This window comes from Rhodnius prolixus, unplaced genomic scaffold (genome assembly GCF_049639745.1).
Source record: "Rhodnius prolixus isolate KJV_2025 unplaced genomic scaffold, Rpr scaffold_2, whole genome shotgun sequence".
NCBI lineage: Eukaryota > Metazoa > Arthropoda > Insecta > Hemiptera > Reduviidae > Rhodnius > Rhodnius prolixus.
In genome coordinates this window covers 16,014,913-16,030,528 of record NW_027411592.1, presented here as the reverse complement: position 1 = coordinate 16,030,528, position 15,616 = coordinate 16,014,913, and the positions used below count along the sequence as shown (strand labels likewise).

Here is a 15,616-nt window from a genome sequence, read left to right as displayed (position 1 = left end):
CTCGTATATTCTACCTTGCTGTTTTGCCACCACAACAGATATAGATAGCATTCAGTTCTTATATCTCCATTATAAATTATAAATAGTGTGTTTCCATTACCTGTTTTAGGTCCTGCACACATTTCATAGATAAGTATTGCATTTCTTCCTCACACTTCCTCAGAAGGCTAATTGTTTGATGTGCTAGATTTCCCAAAATAAATATAAACCATTTTGGGCTGCAGATCTCGCATTTAGACCATATTGAACATTTTATAAATTATTTATTTCACATTTTAGCATCTCTTGTGATTTAAATGGTTTTCAAAAATGTCATCCATAAACTTTATTATTTCAGAGTGGTTTATAAACTGATTTAGTTCCTCAGTTACATACTGCAGCTATACTATAATTTACCATAGGTGAACAATGGTCACGAATGGGTCTGTCGTGACAAGATTGTAACTACTGTCGGTCCAGAAGCCTTTCATAGAAACTTTTAAGTGAAATGCATAAAATGTTTCAATTCCACAGCAGGATCATTTACGCTTATTTCCAACTCTCCATTTACTGTCCATTTCTCTTTGCTTTTACGGCCTAAATTTGTGAAATCTTTCTTGAGTGTATTTAGAATTGTTTCAGTCCACCCCCATTTGAAAATGCACCCTATTTATAATGCAAATATATGTATAAGTGCACATTGAAGATAATATTTTGAAGTTAAAGCAACTAACGCACGCATTATATACTCATGGAAGACATTTCTGCACTTCGCCTTACCTATTCTCCTCTCACTCTTACCTATAAAACACATGAATATACATTAACTAACTTTCGGATCAAATCACATATCGTCCAACATCGATCAATTCACACACTTTAGGTACACACAATCATTTAAATGAGATAATTAACTTAAAAATTGCGATTTATAAAGAATAAAGCTTTATAGAAAGTTGGACTAGAATTTTAGCTCTAAATTTAGATTTGCTTTCAATATCATGATTGAATCTATAAGTATTTGAAACATATGTATGTTCTTTACATAAAATGTATATCCTTAGTATTTTAATAAATTATAAAGTTCAATAATTCAATTTCAATGGATATTTATGATCACGGTTAAAAAAAACTATTGTCCCAAACAACCTAAAGGCCTTTTTGTTGATAATTGTCTTTTTTACAGAACACAGATTAAAGATTCAATGTTCGTACAACGTTCTATCCAATATTATTTTTGTTCACCTAACCTATCCCTTTTTACTTTCTCTTGCGTTCTAGTTGGGGAAGGTTTAGATTGCATGGTTTCTATCTTGAGCTTTCATCGCAGTCATTCGTATTGAGGTTTACAGAGTTATAAAAAGTGATTTTTACAAATATGGTTTAAATGCAACCATCGTAACTCAAAAAACTAAAAATACAGGAGGAAGTTAAAATTTGATATTAGCAACACACCATAATTTTTTGGTCATATTTGGAAAAAACCACTTTATGAAAACGTATTTTTCAAATTTTTCTCGAAAACTTGGTGCAACAATTGGGTAGATGTTGATCATCTACAAACTTTTATTTGTACCATTTTCCCAAGAAAATTCTATTGAGAGCACTTCTGGTAAAAAGGGTAGATTAGGTTTTAAAATAGATGGCCGAATAAGCCTTCGTCTCCGCGATCCAGAAAGTGGAAGATAGATTCTCTCTGAAGGACCACTTTTCTAAAATGTACTCATTTCTATTGTTATGGTGAAATTTCTTCCAAAAAACCTTTTTTACTTAGAAGTACCTTCGCTTCATTGATGCTTGCCAACAAATATATTCATTCTTTTTAAAATCCGACCATAATAAAGATGGGATTGTTGGAATTTAAAGCTTTACATTATACTTTACTAACCTCTAACTTCTTTCAGAACAGGAGAAGGTGCTTTACGAATACTTCAGTGTTCCAAATGAATTTTTCATATACAATTAATTGTCTGCAGTGAGAAACAAAGCCAAAATTTGGAAATGTTCTGCTTCTCTTGACGGTAAATAGGATGGTTTGAAAATTATCTATTTTATTTTTTTGCGCCAGAGCTTGTGTATACCAAGAATTTTAAAAAACAGGAAATGGAGTTAAACAAATTGCTTTTACCATTAAATTCTAACAAGTGATCCGAATTAAGGGTTTGAACGAAAACCTTCAACCGAAAATGCTAAACCAACTTATTTTTTTTCTCTCTCTTTCATTAATTAAATATTGAAGCTGCTTCCTTCATCTTCTAAAATCAAACTCAAGTAGTTGAAGCACTAAAAACTAAAAATTCAATATTTCACATTTGATTATTAGAGTACATACAATTTAAAATGAACTAAAAATTGAATTTCGATAAAAGCCATTATTATGACCGCCTTATTTAATCGACAGAATAGTTTTATCAGTTTTCTAAGGGTGATAGTAAAGTAATTTAATCCTTTTTGAATAGGAGGTCGTCGGGTCATTAATATAAGAAATAGTTGTACAGAATAATCGAAGCGTCAAACACTGTGTCAACAGTTGATGGTCGTCGCCGCTCTGTCGATCATATTACACGGATGATATTTTGTGACTCTAAGGGCATTACACTCTATTTTAGTGGTGCACAACAGTATCAAGTCTAGGTAAACATTTAATTTTATGCCCATAAACATTTTTTAGTAGGGTCTATTTTTTATTATCCCCTCTACTTTTCATTTTTCTATTATAAACAATAACAATTTATACATTGTTTTTCATATTAGCATTAAATTTCAATCAGTTAATTTATTAATAATTTCGGGGACTGTACCAATATTATTGATTATTACAACATAACATAACACGCTGCTCTGAAAGCTAATGGTAAAACTAGTAATAAACCCAATAAACAAATGATGTAGAATATTTTAAATCAAATAACCGCCTTCAAGATGTGAAGTGCCGCGTTGTTCAGCACATCCTTAACTGTCGGCAAAGACAAAAAGGAAATATCACTAGATTGAAACAATTTGCCTTCCATCATTGATTGTTTCAATTCAATTTATGCTACTATCTAGTGAGTTATGTAACAAGTACTTTATCAATTACTTCTTTGTAAACTGAGATTCACTTTTTTGAATGTGAAGGAGCAAGTATCTAGAACAGAATCTAATAAAACTTTAGTTGCGAATAGGGCTTGGTTCTGTTTAAAGTAGTTTAGTTTAAAATAAATTAAAACTGATAATATTAAAAGTTCCCTTTTAGTAAAGAAAGTAAAGACCGATACAATCTTAGATCTAGGTTTGTGTCTCATTGTCAGCTGACACATGATCCTCTCTCCGCCCTACTCTGAACCTTTGATAAGGTCGTTTTATTTTCCACAATTTTTTTTAAATCTGGTCTCATCCAAACGATTCTTACAGCCCAATATAACTGTCGATTCGTCATTATTGTAGTATCATTGCTGTTATTTCTTACAACTTGCAATGCAACATTCTCTAACAAAATTTGCCAGTCGGAAATGCCACTGCATTTTTGTGTTTTGATGATGCCTCGAAAATAGCACCGGATGATTTTCTTTAAAATTAATTCCAAACTTGTAGATTCAAAACTTTTATTTGAAAACTAATAAAATTCTTAAGGCAGTTCTAAGAGGATTAATTTTCTTTAAAGTGTCACATTCGAGTGGAAATATCATTACAATATTATTAGAGATTAACTAAATTTTGTGGGTTGGACCATTTTTCTGTAAAAATTCTTAAATAACAAGAAAATTTTATTTACATAATATATTGAAGTAAAAGAAATTCATGTGAGATTATTAGTGTTAGTTATTTTTTTTAGTGACTTTTTACCGTCCACTACTTTGTGTAGTGACTTTATCACTAATCACCGATTGCACGCAATGCTGTTTAATAGAATTGCCCAGCTTCTCGCCTATGCGGATGATATCGTCAAAGGGTAAAAATTTCAGGCAAGAATAAAAAAAAAACAAGTTTCTATGTATATGGAAGTCATTGCAAAAGATTTTGGGCTTTAATTGCGATTAGACGTTGGTTCATTCTAAAGTTAATTAGGCTTTGAGTATCTCCAGAGACGCCGAAATCCCGGAAATTTGAACCAACATATTGTGCTTAATATTCCATTTTGGCAGTACTCAAATTTAAAACTTTTACGAATAGAATTTAACACAATCTGTATAGTCGTAAATGTACGTATTAATAATATCTAAGGATTCTATCTATTTAAACATACATTATCATAAAAAATTAGGACTGTAAAAAGATATAAACTGCCAAAACTATCTTTTTGTTCACGTGCAGATCGTAAACATAGAAAAATATCATCCACAGATTGTGTATAAATTGCTCATGTTAACACTCAAAATATCAGTTTTACTTACATTTTCATGTAAACAGAAAAATATCACTTTCCTTATGTAACCTTTTTTCATATTTTCACTGTCAAATGGTGTTTCTTTTTTACAAAAGTTACATCATTCTTATTCTAACTCAACGCTTACAGTTTCATCACTTTGATTTAAAACAGATTATCGTGAAGGTAACACTTAACATTTTGATTGAATAAACAAGTTTCTTTCGAACGTTATTCGTAAGTTAGATAGTTTTTACAAAACAAAACGTCTTCCAATCATTAAGACAGACAACGATAAAGTATCTTCTGAACATCTATGACCTGTAAGATTTAAGACATGCAGAGATTTAAAGTTAGAATCATTTTTTTTTTTCTCCCCTCGATACCGAACTAAATGTCATAATAGGTTTAAAACTGGCAACTTTCTTTCAGGTGAGCTTATCTAGCGTTCAACTACCAAATTAGGTGAAGCAGAAGCAAATTACTATTAACCTTTTTTTTCAATGAATAATTAGTAGCCCAATTCGGACTGGAGACTAGCCACTTGCAGGCCCACGTACCAACCACTATACCCAGCCCGTCTTCTTATAATTTGTTGTGCAACACACTTTTATTGTATTATTTTGTATTTATTTTTTTTTTTTTTTAAAAAAAAACTATATTAAGTTATCTCTGAAGGCTGATCAAGGCCGAAATAAAGTCAAAACATTAGGTAATACTAATGAATTTAAAATTGCTGAAAGTAAACCTCAAGTGAGGTATAAGAATTATGCACCTTAGCGATTGTAGAATTTTATTTGATTTGCTATGCAAAATACATTATTTTTATCCTTAAAGAAAGCGAGGAAGAGATAATAAAACGAAGATACCGAGATAATTTTCAGAAATTTGACGATTTAATTAGAAAGTGCATCATAAGTGGAAATGCGCCGGATTTCAGTGCACTGCCGGGTCTTGTCAGTATTTTATCGTTTTAGACTGCACTAAAATAATTGAACAGTTTTTTTAAAAAGGCTCTTAGGAAGTTAATAATCTAAAGACAACTAGCTAATTCTTTTTCAAATCTTGTTTTTATGTTATACTAGTTATTGTATTATGTTCGTGTCTTACTGTGATTTTTGAATTAGCTCAATAATTGTGAAGGATTTACTCTTTTCTGTAAAATGTCGCGTGCATTTAAGCTGCCATAAAATAGATTAAAATGACCAATGTTTAGATTTAGATTTAACGGGCGGGACGGGACCTATAGGTGGGGTATACCCCACGGCACCGCAGCCACAAGAGGCTTCATGGCTAATGTTTAATATAACTATAATAATATAATATAACTATACGTAACTATCATATAACCAACATCTTCAATGTCTTTAACTATCCCATAAATAATAATTTTGCTTTTATTCAATGGGGAAAAAAATGGAGAGATTTACTGTTGACATTTCGACCATATAAAGGTGAGTGTAAAACAAGATTTAGACCTTTTAAAAGAGTATGCGAGGTGAAGAGCCTTGGAGGTCCTAGTATAGTCAACTAAGGAAATAGAAAAAAAAAGTAGCCTACTTGGGAGCCGAGAGTCTGAAAGCTCAAAAAGCTGGGTAATTGAGAATATTCAGAAGTAGTAGCAGCACTAAAGAAAGCTTTGTATTAGGAGGAAATAAAGTCAAATGTTAAAGAAATGCAAGATATAAATGAAAAATAAATATTTTCGTAACTGTCATTTCTTAAATACTTCAATCATAAACAGGAAATAATCAAAATTATGATAGAAACTGTTGGGAACCTCTTTAAAAATGACAAAGTGGAAAGTTTTAGATGACTGTCAAGTGTTGACAGTAATAATAGTCTCAGAAACGTAAAATATCAAATTTGAAGATCAGTAAAATTGTACAAACATCCATTAACACTAATTTGGGATTAATTTTTACTAGATCACCTGGAAATGACAATTTTATGGAGCGTTCATGAAGTTAGGACAAGAGGTTATAACGCCAAGTAATAAAACAGAAAGGGCAGTAATACAGGCCTTTTATTTTGTATTTATGCAAATATCACGAAGCTACGAAGAAAGTCATGAGTTGTTCAAGAATTTCAGTACGAAACATCACAATTAGATTTTATCATTATTAATTTATTTTTAGAACACTACAGCTAATCGCTTTTTATATTAAATGCGAATTCATGAATTGTTTATTAAAATGCTAAAATTAATGTGTAAAATGTGTAAGAAAGTCGGAAATATGGGGCTGATAATATTTTTCCAATCACTTCCAAAAAAAGTTCCAAATTTTGGTCTAATATACAATTTGCATCAAAACTTGATATGCACAATATATCTTTTAAGTACCGTTATTTTTAGATGATAAACACAAAATTGTTGATACAATAATAGCAATTAATATTAAAGAGAATGCATTTCTTATTCAAATTTCCCAATTAGATACATTGATTTACTTTCTAATGCAATGCAGGGTCTCAAATTTGTGTAGTTGAATTATCTTGGAAATGCGTTAATTAAAAAGTATTCTGAGTTGGGATATTTTTTCTTTTTTGAAATTTGTTTTTTTTTTTTTTTTTTATTTCTCTCACAATTAATTGGGAAATAAAAACTGCAAATCATCTCTCATTTTTTGATTTAATAAGAGATGGTAAAAAAACAAGTATAAAAACAATCTCAAAAGTAGTGGCTAACTTTTGAATTTGGGATTTATAAAGTTCACAAATGACAATCCTGAAATATAACGCCAATAATCCCCAGCAGGGTATGTAAATCAAGACCACCAAGATCCTCTTAAGGAGGCAGCCCTTCTTCTGAATCGCGGTTAGCATAAGCTGCTTTCCTGGAAACTACCATTATTAAGAGAACTCAAAGAAATACCGTCAATCTCATTATTCAAACCATTTTGAAACTTCTTTTTCTAAAAAAGAGAGAGAAAGGTGAAACGATGATTTTCGGTACAATAAACCAAAAAGTTCAAATCAAATATCCTAAAATTAAAATTATTTAACGCTCAAAATAAATAAACAGCTAACCGGGTTAACGTGACCTAATCTAACTTCAGAACTCTGATCCAAAGGTGACTTCTTCTGCACTTAATTAATTGCATAAACAAAGTATTATGTGTAAGTACATATGCCTTAATCTGATAATGCTACTGGAATAGCTGATGGAGGACTTAAAAGGAAAAAAATATTATTTCTTGACCATTAGATATTCAATGTAAATGAAACAAGTATTACGCCATGTTTTTTTTTTTTCGCCAACCTTCGTAATGTAGAAAGTTTAAATGCCACTACAAATTCAGAATTTATGAATACCATAATGAATGTCACAATAGACTTTTTTTAAAATATTTTAATAAAAAACTTATTTCAACTTAACTGCTAAAGTAGATCGTATTGGGCAGAAATTTAATCGATTAAAGAGCCCTTCAATGCAACATTCTATATAATTATTCTTTTAGCCATAACGAAAACAGCACCACTAATCCTTGGCAAGCTAACAGTTTTTTTGGCACATTTAAGAGAGTACTGTTACGAGTGTTTTGCGCGATATGGTCTAATGACGAGACTCTAACTAAATGTGTTCCATCCATTATTAGCAACCAAAAACAATACAAACAAAAACAATATTTACAAGAAAATCAAATAAATAACTACATTGTTCTAATTGTGGCCTAATGATCTTTCAAACTCCCTCATTTGCTTTATTTTTTGTTTTAAATTAATTTTGTTTGGTTTGTAGTTCAATTTTGCCGTTCTATCTTCCCCGCGAAATCGAAATATTTTCTTTAAAAAATGTAATAATTCATCAAGTAAATTAATACTCAAAGAAATTGGTGAATGAGCGTTGCTTTTTTTTTCTTGAAGGAGACCATAACCAGAAAAACAGCTAGTAATAATAATCATTCTGTATCTAAAGTTATGTATCACATTTCAAATCTATAATATAATTCCAGGATCGAAATCGCAATCGAATGCTGCACCTCAGTTCAGGATGCTATGCCAAAATCAATAAAATGTATAAGCAGTTCAATATTAAAAAAAACAAAAAAAAAAAACGAAGTAATATAGTTTTGTGATAGATCACCTTAACTTTAAAATACTTCAGATTAGGTAAACAAAAACTCTCCTCCAGGTACATTTATTTATTTTTTTTACTATAATTGTTGATTCTATAAAGTTCATGACCTTAACCGAACCCATCAATAAAAAGTGGAATCGGACCATTTTTCTACAAACCATTTTCTTCTGAGTTTAACATCTGCAACCACCAATAATTTGTAATGGTCATTTTTGTAGTGCTGAATATAATTTTTTGAGTCAAGTTTTAGAAGAGCATTAAATTGAATAATTTCTTCGATTTTGCAGAAGCATGTTTATCTCCTTATTCTATCAAATTTCGGATTTTCAACCATCTTCAAGATGAAGGTACTCAAATTAGCGGAAACTAACCACAATAACTCTTTTTTTACTCTCTTGGCATTCTGGCCAATCCCCGATTTAATGTAGTTATTTTATTCAATTTTTTTAATTTATTCCTTCAAGAGCAGCAGTTCCAGAACTTGCATTCTCCACTGCTTGTAGAACAACCGTAGACTAAAAAAATTATTTCTCCATCTAGCGAAGCTTGGGGTGAGAGAAGGAACTGCAATGTACACCATACAAATAGACCTAGGTACAATTATTGAACAGCTTCCTCATACTCGACATTAAATATATAAATACATTATAATTTTTTTTTTTAAATTTAAGACGCCTAAATGTCCGAGGCCATTGGTGCCCATAGCTTTTTCCAGTGAACTGGCGTCCTCAGGACAGTGTTCTCACGTTAGAGCCAACACTGTCTATCAGCTGTAAGAAGTTCCTGGAAGGAGAAAATCTAAGGATCAGCAGCTTGATTCGAAGCTAGAATCTTCGTGTGGTATCAAGAAACTCAGCCACTAAACTAATAAATACCTTCCCGATATTTTATTATTATTCTAGATTTTAAACTACTTGCCACATATCTAGGATTAGGCTCCTATTGATCCTCCTCATGATGTCACCATTTAAGGAAGTACATGTTTATTTGTGCAACATTCTATTTAAAAATTATTTAAAGTTCTTTTTACTTACTTTGTAGGATAAAAGTAGAGAGGAGGCTTTCTGTGGTAAGAGGCACTTGCCTTATTCGGTGAAAAAATTAAAAACAAAATGTCCAAAACTATATCATTTTTCATGTTTAATTTACCAGCAAAAGAATTATTATATAAGTTAAATATAATTTATTAATTAACACTTGAAATTTTATGAACAAGTAATTTGAGGATTTTTTTTGTTCTAGAAAATCAAAGTTATCTGCTTTTGACAGGATTTCTGTGTAATTTTTTTTATTTTATGAGTAGATGACTAAAGCAATGTAATACAAAGAAGTATTTAAAATAATTTTTAAAAAGAAAAGAAGAGGGCATTAACTGAAAATTTCTAATTACTGAAATTTTAAGTTTATACAATAAAGCTAGGATGTGTACCTCAGATGCGATCTAGGGGAATTAAGTGGAAACACAATGGTTGCATCGATGGTCTTTTCGTGAAATTACAAAATAATTTATTGTTTTCTGAATTGAAAAGAAATAAATAAATTATCGGCTCTAGTGTATGATTAATAATTTAATTATAGGTTATTATTATTCAATCAAAGTTATTTACCTTTTTTCAGAAAAAAATGTGACAGAGGTTACCTTTACCTTTACATTGTAAACGTCTCTATTTAATTACTGTTCATTATTTTTGGTGGCTGATTCATAGTTTCAATCGGATGAAAAAATAACTGCCAGTTTCAGTCATTATATATTTTTATTATGCCGAGCTTACGATGACCTAGTCCATAGGTCGAAAGCTGGGCATAAATAAAAATATATCATGACTGAAACTGGCAGTTATTTGTTCATCCTACTGTCTCTATTTTAAGTGAACGATAATTTAATCTAATAAAATACAGTTCTAATATATAATTACATTTCCAGGTATCGTCAAACAAGGTTCAGCTCGAGAAGAATCAGAAGAAGAGTTGTCTTCAAACATGGTGATTGCAATGTTGTCCAGGGCAATGTAGCGAAGAGGAGACGAAAATATTTGCAGGTAATTTGACGTTCCTAAGCATATTATGTTTGAAAGATTTTATGATAATTATGTGGACGGTTTAGAAGTATAGAGTAGAGACTCTGGTACGTTTACTGAGTTAAACGTTCATTAGTAATTTTTTTATTCTTCAGATGTTGACGCGCCTTAAATTTATAAAAAAGAAACAAGAGTAAAGAATGTTGCTAGCTGATATCAAGTTAATTATGGTTTCAATAAGAAATCTTAAGAGATTATCTATTTATAAGTTAATAATGAGGTGTTAAACTTACATCAGACACATTTAAAAAGATCTGTGAGCTAAGTCTTCTTTTCTCTTCTGGAACAACATCTTTTAGACAGAAAGATTATTATTTCGATCTCGTTAAGAGATCAGTAGAGGATTCTAAAAATCTTAAAAAGGTGCTTTTCATTTTTTTTTTTCAGTTTAAACAAATATTAGAATTGAATTTCTTGACAAGCGATCCTAATTGATTCATTTTAGTAGACAGATGGCTTGTTAGAAATGATCATTAAATCAATTGAGTGCACTTGAAATTATCTTTAAAATTAAATTCTTTTGCGATTGTTCTTTACTGCATAATTTTCGTTTTTTCTAAAAAGTTGACAAAAAAAGAAAGAGGCACGGCTAAATATTTCAATAGTAAGAGAAGAATGATTTGGCAACGTTGAATGACCGCAATTAGGTGACATTGTCTAAAAGACTAGGAAATTTTGTAGATAAGATAAATGTTAGCGTGGGAGTCAGTAGTAAGCTTACGCGCACTTTAGGGTTACACTTAATATAAACATCAATGTCTGAAAACATGATGTCACCTATAAGCAATTATTTATTCTGCAAGCTTTAAATATTCCTCGTATTTTCAAGCTTTGGGAAAATTAGTTGAATTGACTATTGACTAGAAAAGTAAAGGATGATATATTTTTCATCCTATCCTTAGTTTTTTAAACAGCGTAATCAATTAATATATAAATAAAATTACTCTTGGAACTTGCAATAAAGTGAACAATGCGTTTTACGTTTATTTAAGAAAGGGGTAAAGTTAAGGATTTGAGCAACAACTGAGATAAATCTAATAATAAGATAATAATATTCAAATAGACTTTTATTCGTTCATTTAATTCCATTATGTACGAGTATATATTTTACTACACTAAATCAACAAATATTAATTCATTTAAAATAAACTTCTATTAACTAAAATCAACCTTTTTTATTACGACTTCATCTAATCTCGTTTAAAAAAGTGATTTTTAATCACCATATTTGATGATAACCATGCACCTTGGAACTCCAGTTCTCTACTTCTTCCTCCAAGTCTTTCACAGTAATTCTTTGCCCGATAGTTCCCGTCACCCACCCTATTTTGTAGGCGAAGAATTCATGGAATTCGAGTTAAACATCACCTTCCCTTCATAATATAAGACGAAATATTGATGGTTACCCATTTCATTTGATTTAAATAAATGAGTACTAGTTCGCAAAATAAGAAATGAAATTCATTCGCATAAATTATATAAATATTTCCTTATATTTAAGAATTATTTTTTCTAATTTGTCATCGACTTTATGATTCTTTACTTCGGTTGGATAATTTTTTTAAAAAAGCTTAACTGATATAAAAAGCATTAAAGAATTCAATATTCACCCCCTTACGAAATTCAATTTAATTGAAATTCAAAAAATATATATTAATTGGAATACAGTAGACTAAATAAAAACTTTTTAAATAATAATATTCATTGATTATTTTCTAGCATTTAAGCAACCACATATATAAAATTATATATTTGTCGGCTTATATCCTGTACGTTTAAATTGTTTATTAAGCGACTTTGTTTAATTAATTATTGTTTTTCTTCATTTTTTTTTTAGGACATCTTCACCACTCTTGTAGACGCCCAATGGAGGTGGACTTTGCTCGTATTTGCGTTGAACTTTCTATTAAGTTGGCTGGGATTCGCCGCACTCTGGTGGATTGTACTTTATACACATGGAGATTTAGATCCTAATTTATCAAATAACGAAACTTGGACACCATGTGTGAGAGACGTCAAAACATTTAGTTCCTGTTTTTTGTTTAGTGTTGAAACTCAACATACTATTGGTAAGAAATGCTATTTATATCTTTATTTAAATAATTAATGTTTTAGGAGTGGTTTTTATGATTTGTTGAAATATTTCTGGTAATTTCTCTCGATCTTTCTCCAAACAGCGGTAGTCTACGACCTAGATTTCACAGGTATCCGAGAGATATTTAATTGTATTCTACTTGTGCGTTCATTCAAATCTTTTTGAAAAAATATACACTGGAAGTACTGTTTTTTTTTAATGGAAAAGCAATCTTGAAAGTGAGAAACAAAATTCTCTTGATCTTTTATTGGCTTTGTCGGTTTACCTTGCCCTGGTAATTTATAGTTTTCTCAATATACATCAGCGATAGTGAAGCATTGGCTTTCAAGAGATTAACGTCAATTACCCAGTCTTAATGCTGTTTTCTATGAAGCCTTATTGCATTGCCATGTTTTGGGAATTCGGATATAAATTTAGTGTCTCAGTTGTCGGAGTGACACCTTTTCTTTTTTCTGCTTGAAAGCAAAATTCTGTGTTCAGTAAGTATTGTGAACTGTTTCCCTTGCTGAAGATGTAACCTCCTTTGCTGTTAATCCTTAAAATATGAAACATATTGTTAAAACTAGAAATAAAATTTAAATTTCATAATAACAATTTCAAAGTTTTATTATAACATGCCATATCATCTAATATTTTCTTTCAGGCTACGGTGCGAAACATACTACAGATGAATGTCCAGAAGCTATATTTGTGATGTGTTTACAAAGTCTTGTAGGAGTGATGATACAAGCCTTCATGGTTGGTATAGTGTTTGCCAAATTGTCCAGGCCTAAGAAAAGGACACAGACACTACTATTTAGCCGTAACGCTGTGATCTGCCAAAGAGATGGCCAATTGTGCCTAATGTTCAGGGTTGGAGATATGCGCAAATCTCACATCATTGAAGCCCACGTGCGCGCGCAACTTATAAGCAAAAGGGTAATTTCTTTATTATTATTAAAATAATCTGATTATAATTTATTCTTAATATTCTATTGTAATAAATAATTGCAAAAATACTATCGTATAATGAAAGTCCCTCCCTTAGGCTTCACTACTTAGTCTACCACTTCTGGAGAATCCATTTCAGAACTTTTGGAACCGCTATTTTTTCTTTGTCACATTTCCAGTTAATGATCCCTATGGATTTATAGTGTTTGAATCTATAGGTCCCACTTTGAATTTTCAGCTTCTTATATAGAACTGTTTATGTTAGAGCTTTCTTGTTTCCAACGCCCATTCTCTCTGCGTGAAGGTTTTTGAAACCATCGAGTCTGGTGCAAATCATCCACCCCATAAGTATCAAAATGAACCAGATAGTAAAACTGTGCATTACAAAAGGGGCCAGAAAAACTTTAGTAGAGAGAGAATCTGCGTTGGATTCAAAAAAGATAACACAATTCAATAGAAAAAGCTCAATATTCGTTAGCTTGAAATAAATAGTAGCTGCCAAGAGGTTACTTAGTTCAGTAACAAAGGTTTCAAGAAAATGCATGTATGGACAAGTCATTTATATTAACTAAAAACATTGGCGAGAAAGAAGTTCTAACACTATTTAGCCATGACTATCACTCCAATAGTCTTCGACAAAAATGGGGGAAGGAATTTTTAAAGCAGAGAATCATGCTTACAGTCTAATTGCGATTAGATGCCCTAAATAATTTGTATCCTGACGGACTTAAAAGGCGAAGGTACCCCAGTTGACAACTGAAGTAGACGCGTCCATTAGAATATCGCCAACTAAGAAGTCCACTTTTATCGCTGCAGTGGAAAGATGATAGGAAATCACGTATGTTTGGTTTGGTTATAATAAACTTAGATTCTTCGCACCCCTCATATAAATGGGTGCTTGATTATTTAATGTGCACTATTTAATATAAAGTGGAAGGGCCTTTGATTAATATTGTGGAACCTCGAAATGGGCACTACTTTTATTTTCTCGAAATTAGATGCGGAGAGTCGCCAGTTTCGAAAAGAACTTTATTTGAGAAAATTCCAAACTAGTTACTATATTCTTTTTAAGCTTTGCTCTGCTGTACTCATTTAAAGGATTCACACTCCTAAGAAAAATATTTCCCTGATACCAAAGAAGTATAGACATAGCCATTGAATAATAATTTCAATAAAGAAACCATCTCCCTTACATCATTTTAGAACTTCAACCAGTCAAGGTTATAGGAGAATTGAAATTCTTAAGAGAAATTGGTTTATACTTCTTAGGGTTTAAACTTAAATCGATCAATATACTCAAAGACCATCCAATACGATGCAAACGCCTCTTTTTGTTTCTTCAATCAAATTTAAACATTTAATTAATAAATTAGGCAAGACAAATATTTTTGCTGCATGTTTAAAACGCCCCCACTATTGGAGACTAAATCAGTGGTCGCAATGAAATCCTAATTAATATATTTCACATATTCTGTGTGCAATTTTTTTTGTATGAGTAAATAAAAAAAAAATGCATGTATACTTGAATGAAATTAACTAATGGCCATTTTAAATCTGGACATTCGAAACTGAAATGGGAATTAAGAGAACAACAAAGTAATTAATTACTGAAAAAAATTAAATAAGAATTATGTGTTTTGTTTCTTTCAGGTAACCAAAGAGGGTGAAGTTCTTCCATTCTACCAACATGAATTAAAGGTAGGCGGAGATGGTGAAGAAGACAAGATCTTCTTCATTTGGCCGACAACTATAGTCCACAAGATTAATCCGGAAAGTCCCCTTTATACGCTTTCTGCAGCTGATATGCTCAGGCATCGTTTTGAAATTGTTGTCATACTGGAAGGCAAGTGTTCATTAAATAATTAGCAAACTATTCTGGACACCTTTAGGTTTCAGTGAATGTATTCCTTGAAGTTTTGTTTTGGATTATTCGTAGTCTTAGGACCACGAAATAATTTCTTTAGAGCATCACTTCTTCGAAGCAAACAAAGCCTAAGGATACAAAACAAATTCTAATTGTATGAGAATCCTTGGAACTGAATTTTTACCACTAGTAAGAAACATTTTGCTATCGTGCATGATTTAGATTTAAGGTTTTCATCATTAAT

General features: G+C 31.0%; 2 protein-coding genes across 7 annotated transcripts in view; one reads left to right on the top strand and one right to left on the bottom strand.

The window, feature by feature from the left end:
- Positions 1-15,616, bottom strand: part of LOC141449121 (uncharacterized) — a 109,739-nt gene that overhangs the window by 80,817 nt on the left and 13,306 nt on the right. The gene's annotated exons all lie outside the window — the stretch shown is intronic.
- The window catches only part of LOC141449115 (inward rectifier potassium channel 2-like), a 128,506-nt gene that overhangs the window by 101,670 nt on the left and 11,220 nt on the right, over positions 1-15,616 (top strand). For all 5 annotated transcript variants that reach the window (XM_074118202.1, XM_074118201.1, XM_074118204.1 and 2 more), the window contains 4 exons: positions 10,330-10,444; positions 12,321-12,552; positions 13,222-13,496; positions 15,159-15,351. In XM_074118202.1, coding sequence (XP_073974303.1) covers positions 10,330-10,444; positions 12,321-12,552; positions 13,222-13,496; positions 15,159-15,351 — 815 coding nt within the window. The remainder of the gene's footprint in view (positions 1-10,329; positions 10,445-12,320; positions 12,553-13,221; positions 13,497-15,158; positions 15,352-15,616) is intronic.